The sequence below is a fragment of the Anneissia japonica genome, unplaced genomic scaffold, assembly GCF_011630105.1.
Source record: "Anneissia japonica isolate Jap-2015-1 unplaced genomic scaffold, ASM1163010v1 scaffold3934_len446420_cov169, whole genome shotgun sequence".
NCBI classification, from domain to species: Eukaryota; Metazoa; Echinodermata; class Crinoidea; order Comatulida; family Comatulidae; genus Anneissia; species Anneissia japonica.
This window is the reverse complement of record NW_022723069.1, coordinates 388,290-406,521: the sequence shown is the minus strand read 5'-3', so window position 1 is coordinate 406,521 and position 18,232 is coordinate 388,290. Positions and strand designations below refer to the sequence as shown.

Sequence of the window (18,232 nt, the reverse complement as noted above, 5' to 3'; positions counted from 1 at the left end):
GGGGGGGGGGGGGCGCGGACTCTAATATCGATCTAATAAGCCTTTGAAACCCCTGAATTGTCAAAATTTTCGGGACCACTTTTGGAACCTATTAATTGAAGCTCGACCCACTTTGCTTTCGTGGGGGAAATCTGGCCAAAATGTGCTCATCTCAGCTACAACCAAGGTGCGAGCATAATGTACAAAATAAAAGCCGACTGCCATGCAGATTTTGTCGAAAACTAGGCTTTGACCAAATCTTAATATATTATCAATGCAATTATGCAGCAATTACGATTCCACGTAACTATTTTATTCAGGAGAATCTGTCCCCACCTTTTTGGTTTAAAAGGATCTAATCCTAATTAAAAGCCTCGGAAAATAAAAAAAAAGGATTCTACGACTACTGTCCTATATTACAGGAAGTACTGTAGGCCTAGCCAAGACAAGCATGAGCAATGATTGTATCACACTGTAGTCTAAGTAAAGTATTTGTTTAATAAAGTCTGGTGAGCCACGCCCTACGAAGTGTTCGCTGTATATTATTATATCCTAACAATAACAATAATAATTGTATTATTTACTTCGGATTTGGGTGTACACACTTTCCATTTTTTCCGCTTCGTTATAAGCGACTGCTTTAGTCACCGCCCTAAGTAGTCTTTCCCGATCCTAAAGGTGGTGGTCTAGTCTACACACTCCGAGGTCAATCGATGGAATGAAAGGTTTTCACTTCCTGCTAATGCCCTAGCCTAGGCTTCTAAAACACTGAACTGGCTGTCGAGCTTAAGCTTACATTAATAATAAGGCACAAATGAAGCATAGAATATACGTTCAAACGATAAATAGATTAAATGGTGATTATTTGAAAACGTTATATGCCTAGGCACGGCCTAGGTTGGTAGAAAAAGAGCTATTATATTCTTAATTCCATATTACTCATTAGGTAGCTCACACAGGACGTAATTCAGTATTTCGGATGGCGGAGGCGACGACGCCTGCCCTGCCCATCAAGGCAGAAAAGACAATTATACTCATCATCAAGGACCTACCTTGTCTAACACAGACATTTTCTCCATAGGATATACAGTTTTATTACACCTAGCACATGGTGGGTTCATTTTGAATAAAACTGCAAAGTAAACGCACTTCAGAGACAATAAACTTCAGTTAGTTCCGAAGAGACCCTACAATGTTCGCTCTGCCTGGCTTCTTCAAAAGTACTACGTAGTTTGCTATAAAAAGTGGGTTTGGTTTCCGCCTTCTCGATTGGTCACGCACTACAGCAGTAGTAGAGGAACAACAATAAAACCCAAAGTGAGTCGGAAGTCGAACAGGCATAACTAGACCAAAAGATAGTAAAAAATGCACTCCCGACGGGGTGGCTGATGTCCCTGACGAGGGGAAAAATGTCCCCGACGGAAGTGGGCGTGGCCGAGCTCGCTTTAAATGCCTCGAAAGTGGTCTAGGGGCTTCGGAATTTTGACAAAGGCTATTTTAATCGATTTTAGAGTCTACTAATATGCCTATGTACAAAATAGGCCTACTTATAATTTTTTCTCTCCGACGAATTGCGGTTTCTCTCCCCGAAGAGTGGGGGGGGGGGAACTTTCTCCCCCCCCCGCTGGTGCCACCCCTTTAAACGTCCCCTCATATTTTTAAGAGGAAGGGTTGGTCCCCTCACTTTTCGTGAGCAAGATATGCCTGAAAATTGTTGACATAAGTGCATAAATGACCCAGGTTTTAATGAAAGAGCGCTGTTATAGCCTAGACAGCTAGAGAAGGCCTACATCTTATTTTATAGCAAGATACCTGTATCTCTGCCCACAAACATCTGAATTACCTAGGCCTATAATACTCGAGTCGAGTGCGCGTGCCTTTATTATAATTTGAGAAGTATGAGAAAAGCGTGCAAAGATAAGATTGGGTTTCGGCACACGGGAGTAGTAGCCTATTTTCTATGGTACATCACAGCGATTAATTAGATCGATGATGATAAATTTTACTATGTGTCATGTCCGGCAATCTAGAGGTACAATTTCCCCAAATTTGAAGTAGGCCTATATACATCAAAGACAAAGTTTTAATTTCTATGGTAACGTACATCACATACCAATAGATCTCTATGGTTGCCGAAAATGGCTGATAAAAGATCATGAGAATTTGTTGGCGATTCATTTTAACTATATTGTGGTGATGTGATAATGACGAATTTTACTATTTAAAAGTGTCATTTCCGGCCATCTTGAGGTACTATTTCCACAAATTTTCTCCCTCTCAGCCCCACAACCATGATTGGCCGCACGGCTTTGAGGTAGGTCGAATATATTAAATACATCAAAGAAAGTATTTCTTTAGTTATATTTTCTATGGTTCATCACTCGTATTAATAAGTTCTCTGTTGTTGCCAAAATTCCCTGATTAAAGATCATAAGAAATTTTCTGGCGCTTCATCTAGACTAATAATGATGGTGTGATAATTGTGAATTTTACTGTACAGTATAAAAGTGTTATTTCCGGCCATCTAAGTGTACAGTTTTATGTGTACATTCACATACAAATTAGATCTCTGTGGTTGCCGAAAATCGCTGATACTTTTGACTATACAATGGTGATGTGATGATGAATCTTACTGTATAAAATTGTCATTTCCGGCCATCTACAGGTACTATTCATTACATTTTTGCACGCACCCCCTACTGCTAAATCCTGCATCCGCCCCAGATGATATATAAATGAAAGGACAACAGCGCCTGTTTTTCTTGCGCAGACTTAGATCATTTTGGGAAGTTTTTCTAGATCGGTGATGGAGAGTGTCCTGAAATGTATCGTTTTTAGTGTGGTTATGAAACTTCGGAGAAGAATAAAGAACGACTGGAAAGAGTGGTAAATCGTGTTTCCCGTACTATTGGGCCTCATCAATCATTAACAGAAAGTCTGTTCAACAGACATCTAAAAAAAAAAAAAATCACAATCACTCATTAATTATCAATCGCACCCCGAACGTAGGTATTTCAAATGAGAAATGGGCAATGTTAGCCCTCCATACTACAACAGTAACTAGATCCAGAAGAAAAAATGTAACAAAAATTTGAATAAAATTGACATGTTGATGAAAGTGGGGGGGGGGGGGTCAATGCCACACATATACATTTCTTGTTGCAGTGTACAATCGAAACACAGTGCAATGCTCGAAAACCTTCATTGAGGAATAATGTATGTTCTAGTTATATTGGTTTTCTTTAAATATGCTTACATTACTCTGTTTCTTTGTGTTATCAACAAGTCGTTTGTTGTTCGGTGTATCTTCCACTGTAGTATATTTGGTTGTGGGAAGATGTGAAACAGTAAATGAAACAGTAAAATAAATATGAATTGAGTCGGCATAGGAATTATATACTTTACTAGGAAATTTTAAATTAGCCTATATGGGTAAAAGGGTAGCATATTTTCTACGGACGGATCATGTTCTTCTGAATAGTCTTATGAAATAAAGTCCGCATTACAATTTGCTACTCACACCACAAGATGTGTATAAGAGACAGGAATTTAACAAGAGATGATCTCATATACAGGAGCGTTTATGTGGAATACACTCTCGGCGGAAAGCCAACAAAACATAACAATCTTAAGAAATTTAATTCAATGTTATTATTTTCAAATAAACTGATTTCAATGATGAAATTTTGTATTGCTCAATCTTAACGCGGTTGATTGTTTTTCAAATATTATGATTGTATTTTTAACAGTTTGTATTTTATGAACGGCCCAATGGAAGAACAAATTTTTGCCGTGTCTGGGCTATCATATTGAAATAAAGTTACGTTGGTTGTTGAATTAATAAATACAGAAGACGGAAATAGAAATATCCAGGAACATTTATTTCAAATTAACAGCATAATTTGTCAATTGAGTCAGCTTAGATAAAACACAATTAACAATTCGAGATTCTGTTTAAATACTACTGTACTTAAAATTGACAAGTACTCATCACAGATAATTGAAAATAATCTGAAAATAAATAGAAAAATCATAGTATCTTGAATCATTTTCAAAATAAAAAACAATATGCAAATTATTAATAGATTATGGATATTAATGAATACCTAATTTTGCGAACATCGATTTTCGTTTCAACGCTGTCTCTTATACACATCTAGATGTGTATAAGAGACAGATATTAAATACATCAAAGAAAGTATTTCTTTAGTTATATTTTCTATGGTTCATCACTCGTATTAATAAGTTCTCTGTTGTTGCCAAAAATCCCTGATTAAAGATCATAAGAAATTTTCTGGCGCTTCATCTAGACTAATAATGATGGTGTGATAATTGTGAATTTTACTGTACAGTATAAAAGTGTTATTTCCGGCCATCTAAGTATACAGTTTTATGTGTACATTCACATACAAATTAGATCTCTGTACATGTGGTTGCCGAAAATCGCTGATACTTTTGACTATATAATGGTGATGTGATGATGAATCTTACTGTATAAAATTGTCATTTCCGGCCATCTACAGGTACTATTCATTACATTTTTGCACGCACCCCCTACTGCCAAATCCTGCATTCGCCCCAGATGATATATAAATGAAAGGACAACAGCGCCCGTTTTTCTTGCGCAGACTTAGATCATTTTGGGAAGTTTTTCTAGATCGGTGATGGAGAGTGTCCTGAAAGGTATCGTTTTTAGTGTGGTTATGAAACTTCGGAGAAGAATAAAAAACGACTGGAAAGAGTGGTAAATCGTGTTTCCCGTACTATTGGGCCTCATCAATCATTAACAGAAAGTCTGTTCAACAGACATCTAAAAAAAAATCACAATCACTCATTAATTATCAATCGCACCCCGAACGTAGGTATTTCAAATGAGAAATGGGCAATGTTAGCCCTCCATACTACAACAATAACTAGATCCAGAAGACAAAATGTAACAAAAATTTGAATAAAATTGACATGTTGATGAAAGTGGGGGGGGGGGCAGGTCAATGCCACACATATACATTTCTTGTTGCAGTGTACAATCGAAACACAGTGCAATGCTCGAAAACCTTCCTTGAGGAAATGTATGTTCTAGTTATATTGGTTTTCTTTAAAACTTGGTATATGCTTACATTACTCTGTTTGTTTGTGTTATCAACAAGTCGTTTGTTGTTCGGTGTATCTTCCACTGTAGTATATTTGGTTGTTGGAAGATGTCTAGGAACAAAATCAGTATTATTGAATTTAATAAGTTGAAACAAAATAAGAAATAACTATTATAAATATGATAGGTCTATGACACATCAATTCAAATGTATCAACATTTTTATTTTAGTCTTTCAAATCGCTAGTTATATTTAAATAAAATGTAACTGTGCTGAAATACTTGTATTTCTACTATTGTATTAATTGTAATGAAAGTGTAATAACAACAAGTGTGAACGCAGCCATAAATAATAAAAGCTTCACTGAGCATCGAAGTCAAAATTACTTGCAGCACAGAAGTTATTCCATCTTATATGACCTGGTACTTATATGATCTGGTTACAAGCCTCACATTTAAAGTCTTATGTCAGTATTAAAAAAATGAAGCAGTAAAATAAATATGAATTGAGTCGGCATAGGAATTACATACTTTACTAGGAAAATTTAAACTAGCCTACATGGGCAAAAGGGTAGCATATTTTCTACGGACGGATCATGTTCTTCTGAATAGTCTTATGAAATAAAGTCCGCATTACAAACATAATAATAATAATAATAATAATAATAATAATAATAATAATAGGCCTAATAATAATAATAATAATAATAACTAGACTTGAACTCGTCACTGATAACGAGTTAGGTGGTGATCCGCTGGACATTTGAACTTTGACACTTGCGACGCGAAATGAAAAAATTATGAACGCTCAAAATGTCCTAAAATGCGCTAACTAAAGAGTAATTTTGAGAATTTTAAGTTTTACGCACGCGTACGTGCACATCATGGCGTGCATGTTGACGGTAATGGCACACGAAATTGAACCTTGTCAAGTGTCATTTAATTAAAAACGCCTGTTGGTAATGCCACACAAATTTTCACTTCATATGAAGTACTGTATATTCAATTTGATAGCCTCGAAATACAGTCTGCCGTCCTCTGTCTGGAATTTCACAGAGTCGGTAGTGCCACACGAATTTTTCCCGTCATAATATCAGTCTGATAGCATCGAAATACATTCTGCCGCCCTCTGTCGCACAGATTTGAAGAAAGAAACATGAGGGGTCCAAAAATAATTCATTTTGTCCATGATGACGTCATCAAAATGAAGAATGAAGGGCACACTTCCGAAAAAGAAATTGTTTTAGCTATAACATACCGAGCGAGATACGCTCAAATGCCTATTTTAGAAAATGACGTCGTAGACAAAATACGCATTTATTGAATTCAGACGGATATAATGACGTCACAAAGGTCCGGTCAGCCAAAATGATCTATAAAATCATATCTACAACTCAAGTGCTTTCAGAATATGTAATGAAAATTGGGGGTCACCTGTTATCCTAAGAAGCTATAGCTGATTGAAAATAGGCATAATTTTGGCAAATTTTCAGTGTTGGGGGTCAGAAAAAACATTTAATTTGAACATCCAGTCAAGACAATGTAGGATTGTAGTTTTCTACAGAGTTTCTAAAATGTTTCGATTTAGAACATTACCAAGTTTACATAAGCATGTAACTTTGAAGCCTAGTGATTGGTCAAATGCGCAATGTGTTCATTCCAACTTAGTTTGACATCTAGTATTGCAACAAGATATCGAATTGAGCTTTGACCTGTTCTAATATTCTTCCGTTTATGAGAACTTCTAATTTGTTATTTGATGTCCATCAGACATCTATTTTGGAATACATTTTATATCATTTTCTTCTTTTGTAATTTTTCACGTTTCACTTCCATGTAGTACAATGCACTTCTTAAGTTTAATGATATGAAGCCTTAGCTTTGGTGATTCTGTTGTTCATGTCGCCAATTCCCATTTCTTTTGTTACAACAGCTCCAAGATATTGGAATCTTTCAACTGTGTCTACCGGATCCTAGATTCCTGGTGACATAATTATGAGCATTTCTCAACTTTGTTTTCTTTGGGTTCATATTTATTCAACCTTAACTTTCCAGCTTCCTCTCGCTGCCAGAATTTACACTCAGTCAAACAGTACTCAAAAATATTCTACAATAATGTCAAAAGACAAGATTATCACTGCATTCTGTGCCGGGTATATTAGCACATATACAAATCCTTGTTAATTGATATTAGTTGACCATGTTGCAATTCTTATGTATGCAACTCTATAACTTTAACTTCCTTCCAGGATACTTGCATGGTATGTTTCGACAATGTGTAAAAGAGATATAGCTTCGTCGTCATATCCATGATATTATAATTAAAATTCATTTATGTAGTAACATCGAATTTAACAAGAGATGATCTCATATACAGGAGCGTTTATGTGGAATACACTCTCGGCGGAAAGCCAACAACACATAACAATCTTAAGAAATTTAATTCAATGTTATTATTTTCAAATAAACTGATTTCAATGATGAAATTTTGTATTGCTCAATCTTAACGCGGTTGATTGTTTTTCAAATATTATGATTGTATTTTTAACAGTTTGTATTTTATGAACGGCCCAATGGAAGAACAAATTTTTGCCGTGTCTGGGCTATCATATTGAAATAAAGTTACGTTGGTTGTTGAATTAATAAATACAGAAGACGGAAATAGAAATATCCAGGAACATTTATTTCAAATTAACAGCATAATTTGTCAATTGAGTCAGCTTAGATAAAACACAATTAACAATTCGAGATTCTGTTTAAATACTACTGTACTTAAAATTGACAAGTACTCATCACAGATAATTGAAAATAATCTGAAAATAAATAGAAAAATCATAGTATCTTGAATCATTTTCAAAATAAAAAACAATATGCAAATTATTAATAGATTATGGATATTAATGAATACCTAATTTTGCGAACATCGATTTTCGTTTCAACGTTTCATGGCTTACTCAGAAACCCCACCCAATTGTACCTCTGGATAGTATAACATTATGGGAGTCTAGGGAATTAAACAATGTCATGACCCATAATCTGGTGGACAGTAGGACAAAACACTACTAGGAATAAACGCCACAAAAATGGAACAAACCATTTCATAATAGGTGTATTGTCAAATGTATAGAGGTACAGTACTACGGTTTCCTACACCATCCTCCTAATACGGTAAAGTGTTTATTTTTCTATTTTTTCCTACTGGTGTTTAAGTTTTTTTTTTTTTTCTGGCCGATAGTTTCATATCCTAGCATTTATCAACAAACATTATGAAAAATAAAACAAAAACCACAACATCATAAAAGTAAATATGGTAATACAGTAGTTATATAAATAATTAGTATCACAGAAATTAGCACTACAACAAGTTTGTACCGTAAATCTAGAGCAGATTAAATTAAATTATTAAGTTCAATAGCCTGTCTGCAACATTAGTGTACCTATGAGTCTAGAAATGGGAAAGGGGGATGATGGGGGCGGAAATGCGAAGTGGTGGGGGAATTGATGAATAACTGGGTGGCCAGGTGGGTGGGGAAGGGAGTGATAACTCGCAAAATAAGATGATTTTTAAACATTTCAGCATAACTTCTTTGCTTCAAACATTTCTAGTGTGGTGGCAAGATTTCTTTTTCGGGGCGGGAGAGGGGGGTGCCTTATGTACCTCCAAGATTCACCAATAAGCCATTCTGCCAAGCCCTCAATTTTATATTTTGTACCAGAACACAACGTAAACGTCCGAAAGCTTGCCTGTTTGTTGGACACCTCCAGTCCTAAATATAACACAGATTGATCAGTTAAGAGACACCCCAGAAAGCTTCATTCTTTTATACCACATTCTAGGTACGAATAACCTTGTAGAACATGTTGTGCCTAATTTTCTAGTGCCTGGGTTTTGTGAGCCAATTCTTAATATTTTTATCCAATCTAAGACCAACATTTATTGTCCAATGCAACAGAACATATGCTTGTTGGAAAAGCGAGTGAGAAACAGATACAATCCTCAACTAAAAATACTCTTATAAAAAGAAATTCATTTTAATTATGACTAATAATAATTACCTGCTTACCGTCACCTGATTTGCTACTCACACCACACTATGTTATATTATTATTATTATTAACAATAATAAAATAATAGTACATTTTTGTTTGATAGTAATAGTTATAACAGTAATAAGACAATAGCAAAAATAATATTTTTAACACTAATTAGGAGGTGAAAATTAGAATATGTTATATTGCAAAAGTCAAGATTAAACGTGATAACAAATTTTACAATGGTTTTTTATGTGCCATTTTGTTGTTATTACACTTTAAAAATGGACACATTTGCGTTGGACATCAAATTTTATGGATAAAAAACCCCTCAATATATTCTGTACATTTGATGATATTTAGGAGCTTTTGATTTGGGCGACGATGTGACACTAGAACGGATTCAGTTATGCGTGATCTGTCCTACATTCTCTGCATAACGTAGATATTTGGTCAAATTGCGTCCTAAAATCCACGCGACGAGAAATTAAAGTTCACGCATGCGCAGATTACTTCTTAGTGATGACATTACGTTGTACGAACTACCGCGCTGTGCAACCGAAAGCTCCCTAATGTGTTTATTAACATTATTTAACAAAGTTTCAAAAAGATATAAAACATAATAATAAGCAAGAAAAATGTCTGTTTTTTTTAATGTATTTTGAAAACACAGGTTTACGTTGTACTCACGCCTTAATAATTTACATATCAATTCCATATTCAAATGAGACACCTGCTTGAATTGTAAAAGTGCATCAAAACTATTGATAAATACAAAGTTCTGCTATAATACTCACGACCTGTTGAGCATGATCAATTGGAAATCTAATCATTTGCATAATTTCAATATGCAAATGAGGGTGTCTAAAGACAATCACAACCTTTAGGAATGAAATTTAGCTCTAAATTAGAATAAATAATGTGCTTCCAACCGAGTAAAATCTACTGTAACCAATGTCAACCAATTACTAAATTTGCATAACTGTTTTTTGCTGTAAAGCAAAAATTATACCTGTTTCATGCTACAGGAAATGTACTAAACATTAACAGGAATATCTATTATGGAAGTTCACTCCTACCGAGATATGGCGCTTTCACATGACTAAATACAAACCCTGTTGAAAGTCGGTATACACACACAGTGAAGATATGTGCAACAACGTAGTGAAAGATAGGCTGCCCTCTGGTACCATGCACTCAAATTCTTTCTAAATATCTTGGGAACTTTACAGGCCTACGTGAGGTCTGATTTTTTTCTCACACTAAGCTAACTGTTAGCTGCCGTGCGTCCATGCAAGAAGATCCCGATCCAGATACCAAGAATATGATGATTGAATCACTGGCCAATAAGAAACTGGAAATTGTAAATGTGTTAGCGCTAACCGATTGGGCATTCTCACTCAGGTGTTAACGGTTAGCTCCCGACCAGGATACTAGGTCTCTCATGAGAACCAGGCTTTGGTATTCTTACTAGAATATGCATTCTCACGACCTGAACATCATTGACAGGAAAAACATACGCGGTACAATTTGTTACAACATTTAGTACACTTCTGTCATATGAAACAGGTACAGTATTAGTAAACAGTTCGTATAATCTCACAAAAACCTATAATTTGATCACAATTTAAGTCCACTGTTTAGCAAATGTTTGCACTCTTATGCGTTTAACACCATTTGATGGATATAGTCAAGAAGCTTCTGGCCAGCACCTGGCAAAAGTACTTACTTCATATTTCGATAAAAAATGTTAAATTCCCAAAACTACAAAGTATTGTAATCAATTATAAAATGCTGGTCAGAATTTAAATTCTTTTTTTAAAGATTACAGTACAGACTAAGACAAAAAATATCAATACAGGACTACAAAGAGTAGATGATAAATTTAAACACAGTTTTAAGTTTACACTTATTTACTTAAGTGTATACGCTCCATATGAGAAGAGCTCAGCTTCATGCTATTAGCAAATCCACTTCTGAAACATTAATAATCGATTTTAATATAAGACAACCATTAAATAATTTAGATGAATATTTGTCTCAATCAAAGATCAAAATTATGGTTTGGCTACTTAAAGATCTAATGATAAAATATTCTCAATTATATATAACACACTTAAATAGATCCTTGTCATTTGATTGGTGGATTTTATATCACGCGACATTGGTTATTAACCCCATTCCGTCATTCATCATAGACATTTAGTTCCACCTTGCATTTTTACTTCCATCCATGTAATTTTTGTTCTATCTGTTTCGCTCCATTGCATGGTGCCTAGATACGATCAGACTGCAACCTAATACAATTTTTTGATTAGTTAAAAAGATGCTGGACTGTTCGATTTAGAAAAAGTGTAGGTTTTTAAAAAATAAGTTATCAAATGACAAGAATATCCATTCAAAAAAAATTATATTTTTTTTCATAAAATATCAAATGAAAAGAATCTATTTTAGGTCTGTTAAAAAACAAATAATTAATGTTTTTTATTTGCGCAATAGAAAGAATATTTTCATTCGTTGAAAGATTGACAGTTCCATTTAACTCAGCTGCGCCCCATTGAATGGAACTGTCCATCTTTTAACTCATGAAAATATTCTTCTAAAAAAAAATTAATTATTTGTATATTATAATGTTAATCTTGATACTTTTATGCAAAAATTGTTGGATATATTTCATCGTTGGTACATCAAATACAAACCTAACCATACCAAACATATTTATGCATTTTTTTTAACATTGCATTGCGATTATGAAGCTTCTGTTAAACAACAACACAGGTTGAAAATAACTAAATTATGGTATTTTTTAATAAGCAACATTTTTGTAAAACCTTTCCATTTACAAATCGAAAACTATTCTAAAATGCCTAAATTGGAATTTTCTTTTTATAAGAAAGCAGGAAGAAATTAATAAAATACTTGAGAAAAGAATTCAATACTTTCTGCAGGATGAGGTAGGATAGCAGACGACACAAGTAGGATAGCAGACGACACAAGTAGGATAGCAGACGACACAAGTAGGATAGCAGACGACACAAAGGAGGACTAGGCAGCTTGCGTTTAATAAACATACGCATCTCTAATGCATTCAAGGACTTCAATGGGAAAAGGAAAAAAAAAAAAAAACCACATGAAAGCAAAGGTATCAATTATTTCAGCTATCTCAGTATCCTTTAGCATTTTAGAGTATGAATCTCCATCCACATTATCAAATTGTATGTGATATGCCCTTATACGGACAAGGGCATTATGATGTCATATTACACCCAAATATGGACATATCACAGTTACTTGTCACATAAAATATGATAGTGTGGGTAATTACATCCCAAAGAATAGCCAATCTTGGTCATGGTAGATACCCAGGTAAAACTATTCCGCAATGTTGCTCGTTGACTTTGGCTGGTCGGTGGGAATGGAGGTTTTATTCTGGTGGCTCAGGGGGAGACGGACTGCTTTCATCACTGCCTCGGCTTTCTTTTTCATCACTGTTACCTTAAAAAATTAATAAATAAAAAGAAATGTTTAACAATCAGCAATTAATCAAAACCGATTGAACTACAATTTGAGCAGCCGAAATAGCAATAAAAAATTATGAGATTCAACATAGACTTTGTACAGCTCACAGTTTATGCGAAATGAATATTTAATGGGTTATTCCATTGTGTATTGTGTAGATGTATTTGCATTACCTGCATCAGAGTGAGGTTTTTCTTCTGGTTCTCCCTTTTCCTCGGTAGTTTCCTCCTGCGGTTGTTTCTCATTCTTTGCTGTTTCTTGCTCTTGTTTTTTTTTTATTTCTGCATACCTTAATGCTTGCACACGATGATCAATGGCCGTGTAGATTTGATCAGCATGATTGGGTTCCGTCTGTTTGACAAACAAAATCATGAGCTATAATTATAGATTAGACCATAACCATCAGTGTTGCAACACCAACCATCATCAACACCATTACAGCCACAAAGATCACCACTATCACCACAACCAACATATTACTACACCACCCAAATATCAGCATCATCAGTCATCACATTCAACATAGCAACACAACCAGTAGCATCATCACCATCACTACCACCATCCCCACAGAACCCAACAACCACCATCCCCACAGAACCCAACAACCAACATACCTGCACTACCACCACAACCACCACCACCACCAGAACCACAGCCACCAGCTTCACAACTACTACCAGCATAACTACTACTAAAATCACCACACCATCCAACCAAGCATCACCATAACCACCACCAACATCATTGAACCACCCAACCACAAGCATAACCAACATCACCTCTCAACCACCACCATTACCACAACTATCACTATTACCACAACTATCACTATTACCACAACCACCAACATCACCACAACTACAACACACCAGCATCACAACTACTAGCACTATAACCACTCCTAAAATCACCACACATCCATCCCCAAGCATCACTATAACCACCACCATCATTACACCATCACCACCATCATGACCATAACCACCAGCACCATCACCACACAATAAAACCACCAGCATCACCATAACAAACAGGATCACCATTAACACCACAACAGCCAACAGCATTATCATTATTACCACCAACGTCATTACATTTCACAACCCCCAGCATCATCCCAACCACCACCACCACTATCATCATCACTAGTATCACCATAAACCCCACTGTCACCATCGTTGTTGTCATTGTCATTATCACTGTCACCAGGATCTATAACACTCTTTTGAATATACTGACCACAATGAGAAATACTCTGATCTTGCTCTCTGAATCCATTGCTGTAACTCTGATGCTCTTTGGGTTGGCTTTATCCACCGTCATATTTGCCCAAACTTTTGTATTGAGAATAACTCGTAAACTACCTTGTGTTCGCATCACTATAATAAATAAATATTATCATAAAGAAACAAACAGTATTTAGCATAATCACAATTTAAATTATGATTTTCCAGCCAGGAAAATTTCAACTAGAATAATAAAGAATGTAAAATATATAATTCGAGTAGTAAAACTTTAAAAAATGAATTAACTTTAAAATGCTTACTTGTTTAAAATGTTCACGTGTTTAAAATGTTCATATCTGATACCTAATTGAAAACCGATGAATTTTTTTAAACATTTAAAATGTTCGTTTAAAATATTAAAAACGTTTATCAGCTTCCAAAAAGACACAACATTTCCTATTGTCCCATGTAGCAGACAGACCTCTATGAATGACCTTAAAGTTCAAAGTTTGTTACATTTGTCATAATATACAGGAGTGGATACAATGCATTAATGACTTGCGTAGACAGTTAGGTCAAATACAGTCAGGAAAAACTGGGCGTTCAGACTATCAAATTTTATTTGATAAAAACATGTGACATGCCTAAATATAGTCATGATGTGATGTCATCATGACCATATATAGGCACATCATGACTATATTTGGGTATACAGCACTTTGTTGTCAAAGAAATTTTGGACAGGGCCTTTGATTATTCACTTTGATTTTCAAATTTCTAATTAGAACTTACCTAGCCTTGAGTGGAAATGTGAGCCATACATTTGTGTCTTGTCATTTAAACGTAGCAGGCCACGCCCCTTTTCGAGCCATGATTGTGTACTGCTATCAAATAGATATAGCTTACACTGGGCCTGTAAACAAAAAGTGGAAATTCAATGCTGTATGTAGTATTTTAAATACTCATCATTACCACTTTTATTTAAACTTGTTAATTACACAAATAATATCTAATTCATTATCATCATCATTATCATTTTTTAATAAATAAAAATAATAAATGTTTTTGGTGTAATTCATTATTAAAACAGAATTAAATCACTAGTAAGTATTATGCTTATTAGTAGTCTTGCTAAATAAACAAATGTACAGCCATGCAAGAGCACATTAATACAAATGTGATATTCATCAACCAGGCAAACACTAATGTTTGTTCCCTGCCAAAACTGTTAGAACACGCCTCGTTCTTGCATATTTATTTTAGAAATATCTGAACAAACAAATTGTGTTACTTCAATCTAAAGCAAAGTCCCAACCACTATGCTTGAAGCCGGGATCATACTATACTTCATCAGAAAATGTTTGATCAAACGTTGTTAAACCTGACAGATAAAATATCTGATACAGATCGTATATGTCCAGATTTAAATATTCTCATCAGTTTTGCTGTTGGATATGGAGGGAAACAAATGAACAGTATTGTTTTTAGTTTACCTGTAAAACATTTTCTTCATCCTCTTCACCATTTACTTTTGGTACTTCATCTAATTTCAGTTGCTGGTTCTTCCTTGCTTCTTCATAAGCGCTGGCACTTTCAGCAAGGGTTGTACCTGTAGAAGCGTATCAGTAAGGGAAAATCTAGTTAATGAATGATTATGAACTGCGACTGTAGTTACTTAAGCTACCGCCCCTATAAAATAGCTATTAAGGAGCTTTCGATTGCACGACGACGGTAGGAGGTAGAACGTAATGACGCCACTAAAAGTCATCTGCGCATGCGAGAACGTTAGGGTCACCTTGTCGAGCAGATTCTAGAATGCAATTTGGCCAAATCTACGTATGCAGAGAACGTAGGACGCCAGGTAGGACGGTCACGCATGAGTGATTCCGTTCTAGCGTCGCGTCGTCCAAAAAATCGAAAGCTCCCTATTATCACGTGAATGTACCAACATCGCCGGTCATATGATGAGGTTACTGCTGCATAAAAGCTTTTGAAGGAAAACACTGAGAGAGAATGGACCTATCGTAATTGACAGACAGAACTAAATTGCATAATATAACATATTCCTCATCAATAACATATAGCCACATTAGAACTTTGACTTAGGGCAAAGGTCATAAATGAACTTCCTGTCCTCCAAATTACTGACCTTTCCCATCTACTGATTCCACTGAATCTTCACGCTGCAAAGAAAAAAATAAATAAAAACGTAAGATGTAAATAAAAACATATAATTGACAATAACAGAATTGGAAAAAATAGAACAAAACATTGATTAAAAATATTAGTTTTCCTCAATGATCCAATATTTGAATATTAAGGGCTTGTAATTGAGAACTTATAGCAAGAACTTGGAACGAATTCACTTATTAACCGTGACTGTCATCAACATGCATTCTACTTTCTACTGCAAATCAATCTCGTCCTCATTCTAGACTTAATGTAATTAGCGAACAAATGAATACGCAGTGAGAATTGCTTACTTTAACCCTATCATCAATGTTTGCACCAAATACGTATTCACTGGCGGACTTCAATTCACCTTCTTGTTTGGATGGACTCTAAAGAAATATAAAGAAAGTGTTACAAAAATTATATATATATATATATAACATATTTATATTACATATAATAGTAATTTTAAAATTGTAATAAAATGTAAAATCTTTACATTTTAAATAACAATTTGATGCTAGGACACTATTTGGGCGCTAAATTTGCCAGTAGTCATTAAATTATTGAAGCTGGCTTAGTCTTCTTGACTTTGCTTCTAGGCATCCCATTTGCTCCATCTTTACGCACCCCTCCCCAAATGACAATCTTGGATACAGCCCTGTCTACAGTACCCGCTAATATGTTTTTTTATGTTATGTTTTTTTTCTCAACTTACAGTTACTCTGTCAGTCAAGTTTTGACCAAAAACAAAGCTTGACCCTGAACCGCTGACACTCTTGGGGTTTTCGGTATTCTCTTCCGTGCTAATAACAGAAACACAAAGAAAAAAACAGCATAATGTGAAGATACGATGAATTCTCCTCTCTCTAAAGCCGGGCTCTCACCGTGCCCACCAGTCGTCACGATTATATGAAGAACGCAGTGCGACTACGCACGCGCAACGTATTGTTTTTAATGACGATTCGTTCAGACTGCCATCGACAATCAGCAGACGGTGTCGCGTCGTCCAACGTTCACAGGGAGCAGAGTTGGATTCGTCGTGAGATGGTTGTATGACCATCGCACGACTCTGTGACTACCTGGCTTAAGTCTCTAAATTTGTAATCTGTCAATTATTCAACTACTAGGTAGAAAGAGACAACATGAATCAATTTCCTCGTCAAAAAACACCATTAAACAAGTGATCAGGTTTTGAATTGACCCCTGATCATTTACCTGGAAGCCTACGGCTTCACCACTGTGCCACATAATGGTAATGTAGACTGGAGCAAATAATAAATAATACTATAATACTAATGAAAATTATGTTGATGAAGATTATGATTATACTTTTCCTTTTTTTAAATTTTTATACCTGGTGACCCTTCCAGCTAAGTCAGGGTCAACAAACATTTAGGGGCCTGATTTAAAAAATCTGATGCACTAAGTCACTTTAAGAGGACTTGGGGCGTGGAGTAAATATAATCAATTATCGGACAAAGTGCTATCAGTCATTAGTCATCTGTCAAATCTTAGGACCAATTACCAACCTGATGAAACTACATTCACACTGTACTTGGCATGCCTGCCAAATGAAATGAAACTCAACACATTCCATTTCACAGAAATATTCCACTTAACACATTTTATAACACACTTAAATAGATCCCTGTAATTTAATTGGTGGAATTTGTATCATGTGACATTGGTTTTTATTTACTCCATTTCGTCACTCATCATGGAAATATATTTCCATCTGTACATTTTCATTCTATCCTTTTTATGCCTATTGCATTGTGCCTAGGATACGATATGATTCCACTATCACAGCATAGCGCAGTATACAGTTAAACTTGCCTAAGTCGACTGTGCCTAAGTCAAATAATTTCTAAGTCGATCTTATTTTACATGCCAAATTGTTGTGTTTTCCATTAATTAACAATCTGTAAGTCAAATTTTATCTAAGTCAAACAATATTTCAATGGCATTTTGGATTTGACTTAAGCAAGTTCAACTGTACTCAAAAATTTTAGGGACATTGTTTAATATAACCTCCAGAGTTCAGCAAACGCATTTACAAACCTTTCGTTACTTGTGTTTGGTGCAAACTGCAAGAAATAGTTCTCTGCTGCTGTCTGCTTTTGGTTCCCCTGATCTAGGATCCGTAGGGATGAGGGACTAAATTTCCCAAATACGCCAAATCCAGAATCTCTTGACGAGCCACTTGATA

At 35.2% G+C, this 18,232-nt stretch overlaps 2 protein-coding genes across 2 annotated transcripts in view; both read right to left on the bottom strand.

Annotated features, from left to right (window-relative positions):
* The window catches only part of LOC117112090 (LIM and SH3 domain protein 1-like), an 11,344-nt gene extending 10,122 nt beyond the window's left edge, over positions 1 to 1,222 (bottom strand). Inside the window, exon 1 of the mRNA XM_033255140.1 lies at positions 1,032 to 1,222. Within this exon, the coding sequence (XP_033111031.1) occupies positions 1,032 to 1,100 (69 nt within the window). The 5' untranslated portion in view covers positions 1,101 to 1,222. The remainder of the gene's footprint in view (positions 1 to 1,031) is intronic.
* Positions 1,223 to 7,730: 6,508 nt separating this feature from the next.
* LOC117112108 (ran-binding protein 3-like) overlaps positions 7,731 to 18,232 on the bottom strand; it is a gene marked incomplete in the record, with an annotated part of 22,109 nt that continues 11,607 nt past the window's right edge. Inside the window, 9 exon segments of the mRNA XM_033255159.1 lie at positions 7,731 to 12,595; positions 12,793 to 12,970; positions 13,862 to 14,001; positions 14,641 to 14,761; positions 15,342 to 15,457; positions 15,998 to 16,031; positions 16,332 to 16,409; positions 16,739 to 16,826; positions 18,085 to 18,232. Of these exon segments, the coding sequence (XP_033111050.1) occupies positions 12,525 to 12,595; positions 12,793 to 12,970; positions 13,862 to 14,001; positions 14,641 to 14,761; positions 15,342 to 15,457; positions 15,998 to 16,031; positions 16,332 to 16,409; positions 16,739 to 16,826; positions 18,085 to 18,232 (974 nt within the window).